Below are 15880 nucleotides of genomic sequence, written 5' to 3' on the forward strand. Positions count from 1 at the left end.
ACTCCAATCCAACCCAAAATCCTAAATTTTTTTCCATCAAATCTTGCTCCAAAATGATTCAAGCATCAAGCATAGGATGATTCAACACACTTTTGACGTAAAAAAACAGGTATTGTGCATTTTATTCGGTTTATTTTTTGGAAATGTTACACTGTCATGGTTGGTTTACAACGTCAGTCACGTAACACTGGCATGGGGAATCTCGGCAGTTTACTGCCGAGGAAATCTTCGGTACCTTACTGCCGAGGAAAACTTCGGTAGTTAACTACCGAGGAACTCTTGGGAAAAAATTTTGGTGCGAAAAAATGGCAGCTACTGCCATTTTTTCCAAACTTTTTTTTCTTTGTTTTTTTTTTTGTTTTTTTTGTTTTAGTTCATTATGGCATTGATGTTTATGCATTAGTTAGTTGTTAATTCATATTTATGTGTTGTTTAATTATAGTAATGACCGAGAACGCGGAAGATGTTTCGGAAGAGACAAAACATAATTTTGTCCAAATTTCCGGAGATGTCAAGCCGCCTAAGGTTGAAGTCAAACCAAACATTGAACAAGCTTCTAAATATGTTAGCCCCGGTGTCGTCCCACTTCAAGCCCACGAAGTGGACACGGCTAGGTTTTTTTCTGACGACATTAAGTTTCAAGATAGAGAAGAATTGCTTGGGTGGGTACGGTGTCAAGCAAATAAGGCGGGATTTACAATTGTTACACAAAGATCAAGCTTGATCCATCCAATATTGCGCCTAGTGTGTGAAAGGAGTGGAGCTCACAAAGTGCCTAAAAAAAACCAAAGCATGCGACAACGGGCTCAAGAAAATGCGGGTGCTTGTTCATGATTAGTGGATATCAAAGTACGCAAACAAAGGAATGGGGATTGAACATTCTTAATGGAGTTCACAATCATGCGATGGAGCCGGCTTTAGAAGGACACATTCTTGCCGGTAGATTAAAGGAGGATGACAAGAAGATTGTACATGACTTGACCAAGAGCAAGATGCTTCCAAGAAATATTTTGATACACTTGAAGAACAAAAGACCACATTGCATGACAAATGTGAAGCAAGTGTACAATGAACGTCAAAAAATATGGAAGGCAAATAGAGGTGACAAGAAGCCGTTGCAATATCTAATCTCGAAGTTGGAGGAGCACAACTATACTTATTACTCAAGAACACATGGTGAAAGTAATACAATCGAAGATATCTTTTGGGCTCATCCAACATCCGTTAAGTTGTTTAACAATTTTCCAACGGTTTTGGTTATGGACTCCACCTACAAAACCAACTTGTATAAGATGCCAATGTTTGAGGTAGTTGGGGTAACTTCGACCGATTTGACATATTCGGTTGGGTTTGGATTCTTGATGCATGAGAAAGAGGAAAACTTTGTTTGGGTTTTAAAAATGTTGCGTAAACTTCTTACTTCAAAGATGAATATGCCTAAGGTGATTGTTACCGACAGAGATGGGTCTTTGATGAAAGCGGTTGGAATTGTTTTCCCGGAAAGTTATGGTATGAATTGTTACTTTCATGTGCAAGCAAATGTTAAACAAAGGTGCGTCTTAGATTGTAAATATCCTATGGGAAAAAAGGATGGGAAAGAGGTGAGTAATCGCGATGTTGTCAAGAAGATCATGAGGGCATGGAAAGATATGGTTGAATCGTCCACTCAAGAGTTATATGCAAATGCATTAGTGGAGTTCCAAGATGCTTGTAGTGATTTCCCACCTTTCCTAGCCTATGCCATGACCACCTTGAATGAAGTGAAGGAGAAAATAGTGAGGGTATGGACAGACCGTGTGTTGCATCTTGGTTGTAGATCCACCAATAGGGTAGAATCGGCTCATGCTTTGGTGAAGAAATATTTAGACAATAGTGTGGGTGATTTGGGTACTTGTTGGGAGAAAATACATAACATGTTGTTGCTTCAACACACTGCGATACAAACAGCCTTTGGTCAGAGCGTTACCGTGTTGGAACATAGATTCAAAGATGTCACTTTGTACTCCGGCTTAGGTGGTCATGTGTCTAGATATGCTTTGGACAACATTGCTATGGAAGAGTCACGTTGTAGGGAAACGTTGTGCATGAACAAGGAAATTTGTGGTTGTGTTCAAAGGACATCATACGGCTTACCATGTGCATGCGAAATTGCAACTAAACTCCTTGAAGAAAAGCCAATTTTATTGGATGAGATACACCACCATTGGCAAAGGTTACGCATGGGAGAAGAAAGTGATGAACTTGGTTTTTCGGTGGATGATGAGTTGAAGGGTATTGTAGAACGTCTCAAGAAACTCCCTTTCTAAATGAAGCTTGAAGTCAAGGAGGCTTTGCGGCAATTGGCATTTCCTGAAACCACCATGATGTCTCCACCACCACAAAAAGCAACAACCAAGGGAGCCAAGAAAAAAGTGGACATTGCGAGGTCTAAAGGAAGAATTACATCCACTAGCCGGATCCCTTCTTCTTGGGAGGTTGTTGATTCCCAAAATCCGGATAGTCAACCGTCACCATCACCAACAACATCATCATATAAAAGGAAAAAAGGTGCTCGTCTTGGTAAAGCACCAATTTCCCCACTTCCACCACCTTCTCGGTATCCAAAGCCTAAGGCTATCCCGGTTATGAGGCCTATTGATTATATGCCACGCTTCATGCTTCCATTTATTGAAAAAGTGGTGGATGTTATTGGCGATGGACATTGTGGATTCCGGGCTATAGCCGAGTTCATGGGCTTAACCGAACAAAATCATCTCATGATTCGTACACATCTTATTCAAGAATTGAAAGATCATAGAGATGATTATGTTGAAGTATTTGCGGGTGAGGATCGTTATAACTACATTTTAAATGGCTTACATCCTCCCGCAAATACAAAAAGTTGTGCACATCTTGTTGATAAGTGGTTGACTTTTCCGGACATGGGGCACATTGTTGCTAATTATTACAAAAGGTGTGTGGTTGTGTTGACAAATCTTGAAGTTGGTAACTCAGAATCTTTTTTCCCACTAAGAGGGCCACCACCGCCGGGCAAGCAAAAAACTCCCATCATGTGCCTTGGGGTAATTCCTAATCACTTTGTGCTTATTTACTTGAGGAATGGTTGTCCACTACCTCCATCATCTACGGAGTGGCACAATCACAAGAAACAAGATGCGGTGACTTGGGAAGATGAGTATTTGGATCAACATGAGTTGTTCCGAAAGCTCATGGCTATTGAAAGTGGGAACAAACCGCCAAAACCACAAAAGGAATCAAACAAAGCGGCGCCTATTTTGTTGGACACTCCCGAAAAACCAAAGCAACAATTTGAAGTTATTGCGGAAGATGAGGAAGATTTTATGTCACTTGATCTTCTCCAATCACTTGGCAATTAACAAGGGATTTTTTTGTCGGTGTTAGTCCTTTTTTTTGGTAGAAATTACACCGACGTATATTTTGGGGTCAAAATTGTAATGCCAATTTTTTGTGGCCAATATATAAGTAACATTATGTAATTTATATTGATATATATGATAACATGACTTTTATTGACTTGAAACTAGTGCAATACTTATTTATAGCTTATTAATGTTTGTGCATTTGATTTATTCGTTATTACATTCCATTTAATTTTGTTCTAATCTATGATTATTTTGTTAAAGCTTTTGTCAAGTGAAACATGTCAGAGGTTGCAAGAATTGAAGGGCGTGTTAGGTATTGCGCGTTTAAAAAGACGGTTAAGGTTATGATAACACCGACGGACTCTATTGATGATTTGAAGACACAACTTAACACTTATTTTGAGCATCTTGGTGAAAATCAATATACACGTCACTTGTCTGCTCTAATGCCAATGATAGACCTAGGAGAAGATAGAGATGAATTCGCATGGAAAACGGCAAGCTATATGCCTTGGCTTATTAAAGACGATAGCGACGTCGGATTTATGTTTAGGAATATGGTGGAAAATAATGTATTATATATATATATGTTCGTTCCATATGCAATTGTAATGAATGTAAGTAGGGATTTAATTTAATGATGTGTAATGATGTGTAATGACTTGTAATGTGTTGTTTGATTATGGACACTATGTTCCGTTTTGATGAATTTCAAACTTTTGTGTGGTTTGAACCAAATGTCGGTTTGATTTAATTATGGACATATGTAAAAGATATTGTATTTTTCTTGTTTATGACCGAGTTTCATTGTTGTATAATTTGAATTGCATATGGAAATGCTCTGGTAAAATTACAGGTAAAAACTGGCCGAAAAATGGCTTGGAAATGCTTAGCATTAATGCAGAACCTGCTGTCTGCATAAATGCTTTCCTCGGCAGTTAACTACCGAGGAATTCCTCGGCAGTTAACTGCAGCCGGATTTCAAATTCCTCGGCAGTTAACTGCCGAGGGGGCAAAAGCATATTTTACATGTGTGTCCCAGCCAAATGGAATGTGTCAACAGCAATTTTCTTATGTATGAGTACTAGTAGCATCCAGCTTACACATACCAATACAATACAATACAAGAACAGCAGTGATGAAACAAAATTACACACAGAAACTTTAACCCTCTAACCAAACACCACTGCCACCTCTCATAATGATTTCCTCATCCCTATACACCTTTCTCTTCACTCTGACCTAATTGTACTTCAAACCTTTCCATTTTGGCATGGAACTTGCAAAATTGTATGACAATAACTTTATTGAAAACAAGAAAAAAGAATAATCAACAACACTAGAGTCTGGATCCTCTAAGCAACAACCACCACCACCATCACCAACACCCTCATCAAAACGATGTCGTATTATTAAACCAAAAACATGTAGTAAATTTAACTGAAGGAAACGTTCTTCCGTTAACACAAACCAAAAAACGGTGTCGTTCTAGTTCTAGTGGTTTGGATTATGGAGGAATAATGAACGGTGGAGAGATAGTGGAAGTTGACGGAGGTCACATTATAAGGTCAAGAGGTCGAAAAGATCGTCATAGTAAAGTTTGCACGGCGAAAGGGCCGAGAGACAGACGCGTCCGTCTCTCGGCCCATACCGCTATTGAATTTTACGATGTTCAAGATCGACTGGGCTTTGATAGGCCCAGTAAAGCACTTGATTGGCTCATTAATAAAGCTAAGCCTGCCATCGACCAACTCGCTCATCTTCCTCCATGGAAACCCACTCTTTTCAAACAGCAACAGCAAAAGCAAAACGACGACGTTTTAGAGAAACAGAATCAAAACGAAAACGAAAACAACGAGTTTCGTTTTCTTCAGAATTTTAGCAATAATAGTAACAGCAACTGTTTCATTCCGTTTCAAAATGAAATACCTGAAACGGTGTCGTTTAGTAATGATTTGAAGCTTTCGCTTCAACAGAATCATAATCAGAATCAACACGTGCAACAGCACGTGCTTTTCGCCGGGAATTTTGATGGAATGGTGACGTGGAATTCCGGTGGTGGTGCTGCTACTATTGATACTGGTAGTGGTGGCGGTGGCGGTGGTGGTGATGGTTTTGTGTTTCGTGGTTCTTCGCCGTCGCCGGTGGTTTTTCCGGCGATGATGTATGGTCAGAATCAGTATCTTTCACAGAGGGGACCCCTTCAGTCCAGTTACAATCCTTCAGTTCGTGCTTGGATAGATGCGCCGGCGACATTTGTTGCGGCTGATTATCGACGTCAAGCGGGTGGTTCGGGTGCCGGATTTGCTTCTGGTGGCTTTTCTGGTTTCCGTGTGCCGGCACGAATTGGAGGTGATGATGAGGAGATGCATGGCGGTTTATCTGACAGGCCGTCGTCTGCTTCCTCTGATTCTCGCCGTTGAATTTGGTAGCCTGAATTTCCTTATCCTCATAGCTCTTGCCTTGGAAACCCTAATTTGGTATGTGAATTGTGAACTTGCTGTGTTTCTTGGTGGATCAAGGTGGGGAGTTGAATTCGGATTTGGAATGATTCGGTTCGGTTCAATGGTTTATGCTTAAGGAATGAAGAAAATTTGGAGTTGAATTTTCAGGTTTTCCATTCCTCAAGTTTGTTATGTTAATTTTCATGTTAGTGTACTATGTTTGATGTATGTTTGATTATCTTTGTTGTATTGATATGTTTGGTTATCTTTGTTGTATTGCTATGTTTGATGATGTTTAAACTTTGTTACAATTTGTAGTGACTATATATCTATTATCTATTATGTAATTTGTTATCAAGTCTTAGTTTTGGTATGAAAATATGCATCAAAGCTATAGTTTGCTTGATTTATCTTTATATACTTTCCATGTTTGTGAAGAGCTGGATGAAGTTGTGAGCTTTCTCTCTGTTACAAAACAGGGAAAATTCCTGAATAAGCCAATATATGAACTTGTAGTGTATGCTCAAGGTTTAGTTTGGTTGTTATGTCATGTTTCAAATGAGGGTAAGAGATGAAAGAGGGTTCTTTTTAGTGAGAAATGATTGTTTTTTTACTTTTTTGTTACTGTTTTTATTGTGACCCTTCATCATCCTTCTATTGCTTCTTCAATACTGCTAAAGGGAATTGAAAGATCAATCTAGTTCTATAGTTTTATTATGTGTATGATCTATCTCTTTCGTACTTGAGTTTTTGAAGCATTTAGATGAGAAGTCATTGTCTATGAACAGTGGAAGCTGTTTTTTACTAAAGAAACTAGTTGGGTAAGAGTTGATTCTGAGTTTGCTATAAGGAAAAATTTCCTTGATTTGGTGTGGTTTTCTTCTTTTCCTTTGCCTTATCATATACGTAGTTCCTCTTTAGCATGTGATGGTTTATGATTGTGACTGAGGAGTTGATTAGGGGTCATAGTTATAGCTTATAGGCTATGGTAGAAGAGGAAAAAAAAGGAAGGGAAGCGATCCAAATTATTTTGATGAATGGTAGCTTTACCTACTACTCAGCTGATTTGGAGACCTAGATTCTCTGCTGTAACAAATTCACAGTCATTGCAGTTAGGTAATTATAACCGTTGGATGAAGATCACACAACTCATGGTTCAAATCAGTTGATTCAAACATGAGGTTGGAAAATTGGTCTTCGGATCCTTATCTAATGGTTGTGATTTTCACCTTAATTACACTGACTATGTGATTTCACTGTTTTTTGAATATGAACCCAGTATAGTCCCCAAAGGAAATTTCAACTTCGGGTTCTGAGAAGTGGTTTTTATCATTGGGTTTGGAACTTCATCTTCCCTCTGGGAACCAAAAAATTAGATGCATGTTTGGATTCACGGTGAGTTTGGTAGAATCACATTGTGATTTTGGCAAAAACTATATACTTTAGAACTTCAACAAATTCACAGTGTCATCCTGATTTTGTCAAACTCAATGCAATTTCAAATACACACTAGGCACACCTTTTCATTCAAGTTCCTTAACCTTGCTTAAGTCAGATGAGGTTTTAAGTAGTGGAGGCATCTGCAGGTCACAGTATATACTCAATATGCAATGAATTTGGGTAGATTAATTCTAGTAGGTAGAACAAGTGGGGAAAGTGGAAGACATCTGCAGGGGATGAGCACATTGAATTTCAATTATGGAAGAATTTCACACACATATAGGTGCTATGAAAGTATGGTTCTTTTTTATCTGTCTATGGTCCCCTACCCCCTGAGATTTCAGTGCCTAAAAATATATTTTGGCCAGCTGGAAATGCTCTTGCAAAAGAGGGAAATTAAATAAAAGGAAAATTAAAATACTGGCTTCTACAGATATCGTAGTAATTGTTTTTTGGGTTGTTTGTTGGTTCTTCTAGTCAGTTGATAAATAACATTACTTCAAAAGGTTGAATTGGTCATTATACAGAACACAATTCTGGATTGCCATATTTGCAGAATAAGGCTATAATTAATGAGGATGTTTCCATAAAGAAGCCTATCATGCCCTGTCTTTATCTGACTGAAACTATGCAATAACTAGAGCATAGTTTGCAAAAGAAACTAAATTATAGACCTTCGCTACAGATTTTGTCATGGGAAGGGAAGGAATTATCTTTATTGTTTCAATGTTTCTTCAAAACAATTGGAGGATTGTAGGTAAAAAAAAAAAAAAAACCAGTGTGTTTTATTTGCTCTTGGCAGTTGTAACCAATGTAGCATTCACTTTTCAGATTTAAGTGAGTCGGGTGTTGGACACCAACATGACACCGAGACATGGGTTCTCATTCAATAACTTTCATTTTCTCATATTATTGCTGATGCCATAGAATCAGTGTCGTGTTCAATGTTCGTTTGTATTAGTGCTTCATAGATTGTAAAAAAAAAAACTATTTGAACTCTGATGCTTAATACATTAGAATAAAAATATGTGTGAAGAATCACTGCTCCTGAAATGAAGGGAATAATAGTAGACCATTACGATGTTTCAACCAAAACTAGCAAATTCATGATCATACAAAAGCAAATAACAAGTTAAAGTCTTCTAGTGATACACACTACACACCCAATGATAGATTCTCACAAGCCAAATATGGAAAATAAACCCCAATAGAAGATGAAGAAACCAAGAGCCATTCAATTTTTCTGCCTCAGCATTTTTTGGCAGCCCTCATGTTTTGTTTTTCTTTCCTTTCTCAGTCTCCTTCGCATTTGACATGGATGCTTTAGCCAATGGTGATTTTAATGGCGATTTTGTTTCATTCTCCTTCCCATTTGACATGGCAGCTTTAGTCAATGGTGATTTTAATGGTGATTTTGTTTCATTGTGGTTCATCTTATCTAATTTGGTCTTCTGCTGCTGGCCGTTGAGTTTCTTTGTTTTGGGGGACTGAACTTGAACCCGTACCTCCCAAGGACGCGCTGCAACCCAACGCTCCATCCAGCTCCAACCCCAGCTTTCTTTACCAAGGCTATAAGAAGCCTGACCAAAATACTGGTTACAGTTTGGCCTCCACTGCAATATTACCTTGACATTAGTAGTCAAATTTTGTTATCAAGAAAGGATAAATCAAGTGGAACAAGGTATGCACCTGATGAGAGAAAGCATATGCCATGGCTCGCTCTCGTTTGATTGCTGCTTCTTCTCGCTGATGTATCCTGGATAGTATCTCTTCCATTGTTTCAGAACCGCTGCACCATTCCACCTGGGATACATTCACAAAACGTCATGCTTTATTGAAAGCGACAAATATAATAGAGATAACACTTTAAAAGGCTAACTATCACAGATAGATTATGTTAACACCACCTCGAGCTCATTAATCTTAGCCTCAATTTTCAACTGACTTTCCAATCTCTTTTGCTTAATCCTGGCTGCTGTTATCATACACATTCTACGAGCTCTAATTTGATCTTGTATTCTGCTCCATGAATGTATGTAGTTAAGTGTTGTTCCTGTTTGGTCTCTGGCCATGTGGTCTTGAATTAAAGCTTCAAAGTTCTCTGCTCCCCTTAGATGTTGAAATGTTCTTCTTGCCTGCATACATAGGTATGGGGGCTAGTAGTAAGTTTCATCATGTCATTAAGCTTATGTGAAAATTGCTAAATTTTGTAGAAAAGCTTCAAATCGACATTTCTAAAGATAGGGGCATGTATAAAATTATCTGACATATTATGGGATATTTAAAACTAAAAAATTAATTAAATTAACTTGTTGTCAAGAAGGTAAGTATAGAAAAAACAGATGAGGGAAATAATTGCTTTCCAACAGTTATAAAAGAGGGTGATAACTGCATAACAGAGAATATCATCATAACCCAAGACTTAATTCCCCTTCCAAAATCAGAGAGCTGTGCCTGAACATAATTGCTTTCAGTTTAATTCTTTCCGGTAGTAATAAAAAAAAAGTGAAGACACTAGTGGTCCATGTTCTAAAGTCATTATCAAAGTAAATGATACCTTGAGGAAATACAAAATATTCAGTGTCATTTATTCCATTTAAATTTGATTTAAAACTAGACTATCACTAAAGAAGGATGTCGATAGTTATTATATTTTTAGATTTTGCAAATAAAGACATCATATCAAAGTATTTCATTCATTGTAAAAAAAATAAAAATATAATGTTTCCTTTGATAGTATAGAACTTTATTTTCTTTTAACGAATCAAAATATAACCTCATGTCACTTTGTTAAGTTGACAAAAAGAATAATGAATTGTTGACAGTTGCAGCCATGTCTATGATTGCAAGGAAAGTTAGAAGGTACCACTTAAAGGAAATAGAATTTTTGCTTTAGTAGACGAAGGTGAGTGTAAAGCAAACTTAGTATTTTCATAAGGGTTAAGCATAGGTTTGATTATAAGAATCAAAAGTCTAAGTGCATGACCTAGATTCCCTATGTAGTTAAGGAATCATGGATTTGATGCAATCATACGATCTGGACCGTCGGATCAAGTTTACACAAACCATTTTTTATTTTTGTATATTAGTTCAAAAAACCAAAGTTAGGAGATGAGCTTTTTAATCTTACGGTTCAGATCATTGACTGCATGATTGCATGGTTAAAAACCTAAAAATCGCGAAATGCATAAGGCGCATAATGAATTTTGACATTTTGTTCTAAGCTACAAGCACAAATACTGTGAAAATTGTAGTAAAAATGGAATAAAAAGAGTCTAGCATCACAAAGATATTGTACCATAAATGAACGAAATGCATTTTGAATGCGAGTAGCAGCAATGTTGTGAATCAACCTGGAAGGAACTGTCCTCTCCATCATCAAACCTTCATTGGGAGTGTTACTTGATTCTTCATGAGGGCTATGGTTCCCATTGGAGGGTTCAGTAGATTGCACCTGTTCAAAGAGTGCTAAGAGAACAAGAAACAACACTGGATGTGCCAAAGCAAGGTTCATAATGAGACGAGTCATATATGTTTTTGGTCCCTTCAAATTTGTACTTTTCGCTTTAATTCTTCTAAAAAATTTGTTAGACTTTTAGTCCCTCAAAAGTTTTTCACCACTACTTTTGGTCCATACTTTTTAGTCAACTCATGTCTATTCATATTTTTTAATGAAATTTTCCAGAAATTTGTATTATGACAATTTCTTCCCAAAATATTATAATCTTTTAAAAACATAAATTAAATATGAATTTGTAAACACCAAGAACATATTAAAACCCTAATGCAACTAAAACAGAAAAATGAACTATACAAACCCAAATCCTCATTAGTCAACTAATCCTGAAAGAAAATCTAAATTAGGAGCAAAGAAATTCTCTCCAAACTCTCATCATGTTTGCAAATTTTAAAGTTAAAGGACTGAAAAGAGAGAGAAAGGAAAAAACCTTTTCTTGGTTTGATTTATCTTCTTTCCGTTTCTTCCTTCTGATTATAATTTTAAACCATTTCTTTGGACCCATTCTTGTTGAGAAACAGCTAAAACAAGCCTGCATATCATCAATATTCAAATAATTTGCAGTAATTCTTGTTTGAAGAAAAGTGTTTAGAAAATCATAAACTCCGTTAAGAGTTCATCAAACAAACATTAAAAGGGATTTTTTTTTTCTTTTTTTGTGTAACAAGCTCAGCTTGATTTCAACTTTCAGTTTTAAAGTTCCCTCAAAAAAATAAACTTTTGAAGTTAAAATATGAAAGTCTATCATACCATCAAGTGCACCTTCTAATAGCAAGAACATGAAACAGCTATCTTATTTCAAGGCCAAAACTATCTGAAAATCAATCCTAAACCAAGTTAATGCAGTGTAATTCTATTTGAGGAGAAAAAGAAACACGTATATACCCAAATTAACTATGCACATATACATAATTTTTTTTTTGACAAAATAGACACACATATACATCATTATATATTTATATTTAGACTAAAAAAATAGCACAGCAAGATAATCACAATTAATAAATGTATTCATCATGAACCAACCCCTTTTCTTCATATATGAAATGGCTAGATAAAATTGCATCAAAATCCAAGGAGTTCCAATACCTGAACTGAAACAAGGATGCAAATGAAATGAAATGATAATTAGGAGGATATACAAGAGGCTTACAATTGTAGAGGATGATTAATGATGGATAGTAATGGTAAGACGTGGTACATTGTAATACAACACATAAAAAGAAAGAGCTAGAGAGAGTTCCATAATAGTGTGGAGTGACAACTTAACCGTAGTGAGGTAGATGTTTGATCTCTTGTAGGTTTAGGAGTCTATGACAAAGGTGAGGGAAGGTAGTAGTGGTATTCAATATTTCATGTCTAATTGTGTTTCTGAAAATGATTTTTACTTTGATTTCATCATTGAAACAAAAAAAACTAAATGAAACACGTACCATTAAAAAACAAAGCTCCAACTTACGAAAAAAAATAATAAGATGGTATGAAAAACCAAAAAGGTGAGGATATACTTACACTTTTTCTTCCACATTATTTCTGTTTTTATCTCTTGTTATATTTGTACCATACATCTTGTACCAAATCGCAATTAGTTAGGGAACTATTAAATCATCTAAAAATGAGCTATATATTTTAAGGGAGATATCTGTAAGAAAATATGGTTCTTTGAAAGCCAAAAAAAATATGAATCGTTTGATTAGGGAATCATTTTTATCCTTCCATGTTTTCCGTTTTGTTAACCCTCTAATTAAAATGAGATTTTAGTGATTCAGAGTTTGGTCGGGATGTAAGTAAAAGTCTTTCGAAGGATTCATCCTTATTGTTATGGCAAATGCGAGTGACAATCCCATAATGGATGAATTGATGCCTACGAGTTTAGGATAAGATGTGGTATCCAATCTCACTTGTGTAGTTACTCACCTAACCTTGAGACTCACCTCTACGCCAATTCATCTCTCAATAATTTTTTTTCCTCCACAAGGCTTGAACCTTATACCCTATTTAATGAATCTGAGTCTGTTGTGAATTTAAACCCTTGTGCAAAACTAACAAGACAATATGCGTAGCAAATAACAATGGAGCATAACAACCAAAACATCAAATATAGAAAACTAAGTATTTAGAAAATTCATAATCAAAACAAAGAACAAAGATAAAGAGAGCAGAGTAGCAAACACACCAAATTATTTGCCCAATTCGACTTAAAGTGACCTATGTATAAGGGAGAGAACATATCCCCAATCCATTATCAATGGGTCATTACAAGGGATACAAAGAATGTTCAAGAAATAAGCTTCAACAATAAGCCCTAATTTTCACCCCTTTGTGTTCCTTCTCTTAACCCACAAAAGACCTCTCGAGAAATCATGCGAGAAAACTTAAATCCTTCCTCTAATAAAATCTCTCAACCATTAGCTCATAAGATTCCCTAAAAATTCACACTTTTTGTGATATCAAACAATAAGGTAGGAATATAGCCTCTCCATATTGATTATGAGTATTCTTAACACCACCTCTCTAAACTTAGATTAAGAATTCTTACCACCACCTCTCTATAATGGTCTTGAGTATTCTTACTATCGCCTCTTCATGATGAAGTTGATTATTCTTACCACCGCCTCTCTAGGATGATGATGAGTATTTTTACCACCAACTCTCCAAAATGAGATTTAGTATTCTTACCATCGCCTCTGCAGGTCGAGATTGAGTTTTACTTGCAGCCTCTCTAGACACTCCTTGGGCTTGAGGATCCATTTTCATCCAACTAAAGGGATGTTTGAAATCTCAAGTTATTTCTTTATCAAATTCAAACTATTAATTTGTTTCTCAATTTTCTTCTTCATTAAATTTAATTTAGCTAGCTTTTGTCAAATTTAATATATAATTCATGTTTTAAATATAAATTGATTGAGAAAATTTTAATCGATTATTTAATTAAATTATTTTTTTAATCAATTTTATATATATTTATAAGAAGTTAACTTTTATGCTTACACGTGCTAATTCTACTCATATTAGACATATATACTTAATTTTTTTTTTTTGTGAAGAAAGACATATATACTTAATTATTATTTTTTTGCCAAAATATATACTTAATTATTATTTAAACTTATACAAGTTTTATTCATCTAATAAATATTATACATAAATACCGGACAATAATCTTATATTTATCTAACTCGGACAACGTCGAAGATATACACTTTTTTTAAGGAACCAGAGAAATATACTAGTTTTACATAAAACAAACACACACATACATCATCACATTTTATTTTATTTTTAAGTAAGATCACATATCTAATTCTAATAAGGTGCAATATATGGTAGGTGCAAAATCCAACCAAACATAGCGCATGAATGTGAAAATTCAGGTAACGAATCTTATCAAAGAGACCTTGATGAAAGCCTTATATATTGTGTATCTAACAAAATCTTAAGCTCCTTACATAGCAAACAAAATTTTGATGTCACACTTTACTCATATGTATGGTCCCAATCTCCACTTTCCCCATATTTCTGCCTCCAGGACGGTGGTTTGTGTCTCTTTTTGTTGGTGACAAAATCTCTTGTTCAATCTTGCATCGGTTATAACTTATAGGTAATAGGAATTTTGTTTATTTGACTTTTCAACTTTTGGACCCTCTTTTTGTCAAAAAAAAAACTTTTGGACCCTCTTATTTGTGAGCAAAAGTGGGGTCCTTAGAGAAAAGGTAGAGATAACTTTCCTAATCAGCATATGACATAGAGATACAGTCAGATTTTAATTAAAGCTACCATATACACATATTTATAATGACATCTCAACTTGTTTTCTGCACACAAAGATAACTTTCGCTTTCTTTCCTGTGTATGATATCTAAAGTTGAGAAACACTTGTGTGGACCAGGACCAAAAATTTTGATTTGGTCACACACAAAGAGAGAAGAGAGAGAAAGAGAAGAGAGAGAAAATAGAGAAGAGAGAAGAGAAGAGAAAGAAGGCAAATTCTTGTGTGTGTAACCAAACCAAAATTTTTGGTCCTGGTCCACACAAGATTTTCTCTCTAAAGTTTTCTTTTTGTGGTGAAAGTTTTCTAAAATTAAGAAAATGTGACAATTGATTGATTGATTACCCTTATCTAATGTACATAGTGAGGGACACCCATTGGAATGATCCAAGTAACCAATTTTATGAATTGGATGTGCTGCGGTGAGTAATACACGCGGTCCAAAATTTTAACCGTCATTTGATCGAGATTAGACGGTTCATATTTAAAAATTTAGTATTTTAGTTTTCTAAAATATCGAAACATATTGAAATATATACGATTTAATTCCAATCAAACTACCATGACGCCCTTTTTTGTTTTGAAACGGACAATTCTACTAATTAATTGTTAGATTAATATTTTATGGGTCTTGTTAACCAGTGCTCCCGGGGCGGGGGCACTGGTAAAGGAAACAAAAAAAGAAATACTTGCATTGAAAACATAATTTTTTACACTTTTCAAACTTTGACTACACAAGTTCCAAGATACCTATACTATATTTGGTGTCCTTAACTAGTGCCCGGGGGCACTAGTTAACATTTTCCATATTTTATTGTTTGACCATGTATAAACTCAGGTTCTCCAATTTCTTTAACTTATTGGGATTGGAGACGTGGGTAGTTTTTCTTCATTGGGATTAAATTATAGTTTTTTTTTTAGTTTGGTTAAATTGGATAGCACACGAGTTCTTATTTATGATAAGATTTTTTTTATCAAGTAGTTTAGTCGTTGAAATTCATTCTTTAGGTGAACAAACGGGATGTTTGGATTCGAACTTCAACTCTTATATATAACAATGCATTGTCCCCTACCAACTGAGCTATGATCACATGCACATTTCACTTCACTAACATGATTTATATTGCTACAAAAAGGATTTATGAAAGGCTTTGTGTCACGGTCAAAGAGCACTTAAATATGTAGCTACAAATTTGATAAAGAAAATGTAGCTACAAATCACATACTCCCTCCGTCCCTATATGTAAGCACCCTTTGCCTCTAATAAAAGGGTGCTTACATATAGAGACGGAGGGAGTACTATCGATGTGTTCACATCACATTGAAC

The 15880-nt window shown here is 35.6% G+C and overlaps 2 protein-coding genes and 1 pseudogene across 9 annotated transcripts; 2 read left to right on the forward strand and 1 right to left on the reverse strand.

The window, feature by feature from the left end:
- Window positions 1–337: 337 nt before the first annotated feature.
- LOC146949634 (PKS-NRPS hybrid synthetase cheA-like) lies at window positions 338–4118 on the forward strand (annotated as a pseudogene). The gene has a single exon (XR_015027351.1). The product of XR_015027351.1 is annotated as a PKS-NRPS hybrid synthetase cheA-like (transcript).
- Window positions 4119–4536: 418 nt separating this feature from the next.
- On the forward strand, window positions 4537–6206 carry LOC146949635 (transcription factor TCP4-like). Its single transcript, XM_085745583.1, has one exon. It carries the CDS (start codon window positions 4904–4906, stop codon window positions 5804–5806), a length of 903 nt encoding a protein of 300 aa, XP_085601709.1. The 5' UTR covers window positions 4537–4903; the 3' UTR covers window positions 5807–6206.
- Window positions 6207–8320: 2114 nt separating this feature from the next.
- Window positions 8321–11973, reverse strand: IQD10 (IQ-domain 10). Of its 7 annotated transcripts, none has more exons than XM_085745578.1 (7): window positions 11938–11973; window positions 11535–11598; window positions 11215–11316; window positions 10566–10721; window positions 9175–9402; window positions 8957–9070; window positions 8321–8880 (listed from the first exon to the last, which is right to left on the reverse strand). In XM_085745578.1, the coding sequence occupies exons 2-7, from the start codon at window positions 11535–11537 to the stop codon at window positions 8536–8538; spliced, it is 948 nt and encodes a 315-aa protein (XP_085601704.1). In that variant the 5' UTR covers window positions 11538–11598; window positions 11938–11973; the 3' UTR covers window positions 8321–8535. The 7 variants fall into 7 exon arrangements, with proteins under 7 accessions (XP_085601704.1, XP_085601705.1, XP_085601702.1 ...); XM_085745579.1 differs by having other exon boundaries at window positions 11535–11611; XM_085745576.1 differs by having other exon boundaries at window positions 11874–11973.
- Window positions 11974–15880: the final 3907 nt, after the last annotated feature.

This window comes from Medicago sativa, chromosome 2, assembly GCF_051527215.1.
Source record: "Medicago sativa cultivar Bolivia chromosome 2, Bolivia_mono, whole genome shotgun sequence".
Taxonomy (NCBI): Eukaryota; Viridiplantae; Streptophyta; class Magnoliopsida; order Fabales; family Fabaceae; genus Medicago; species Medicago sativa.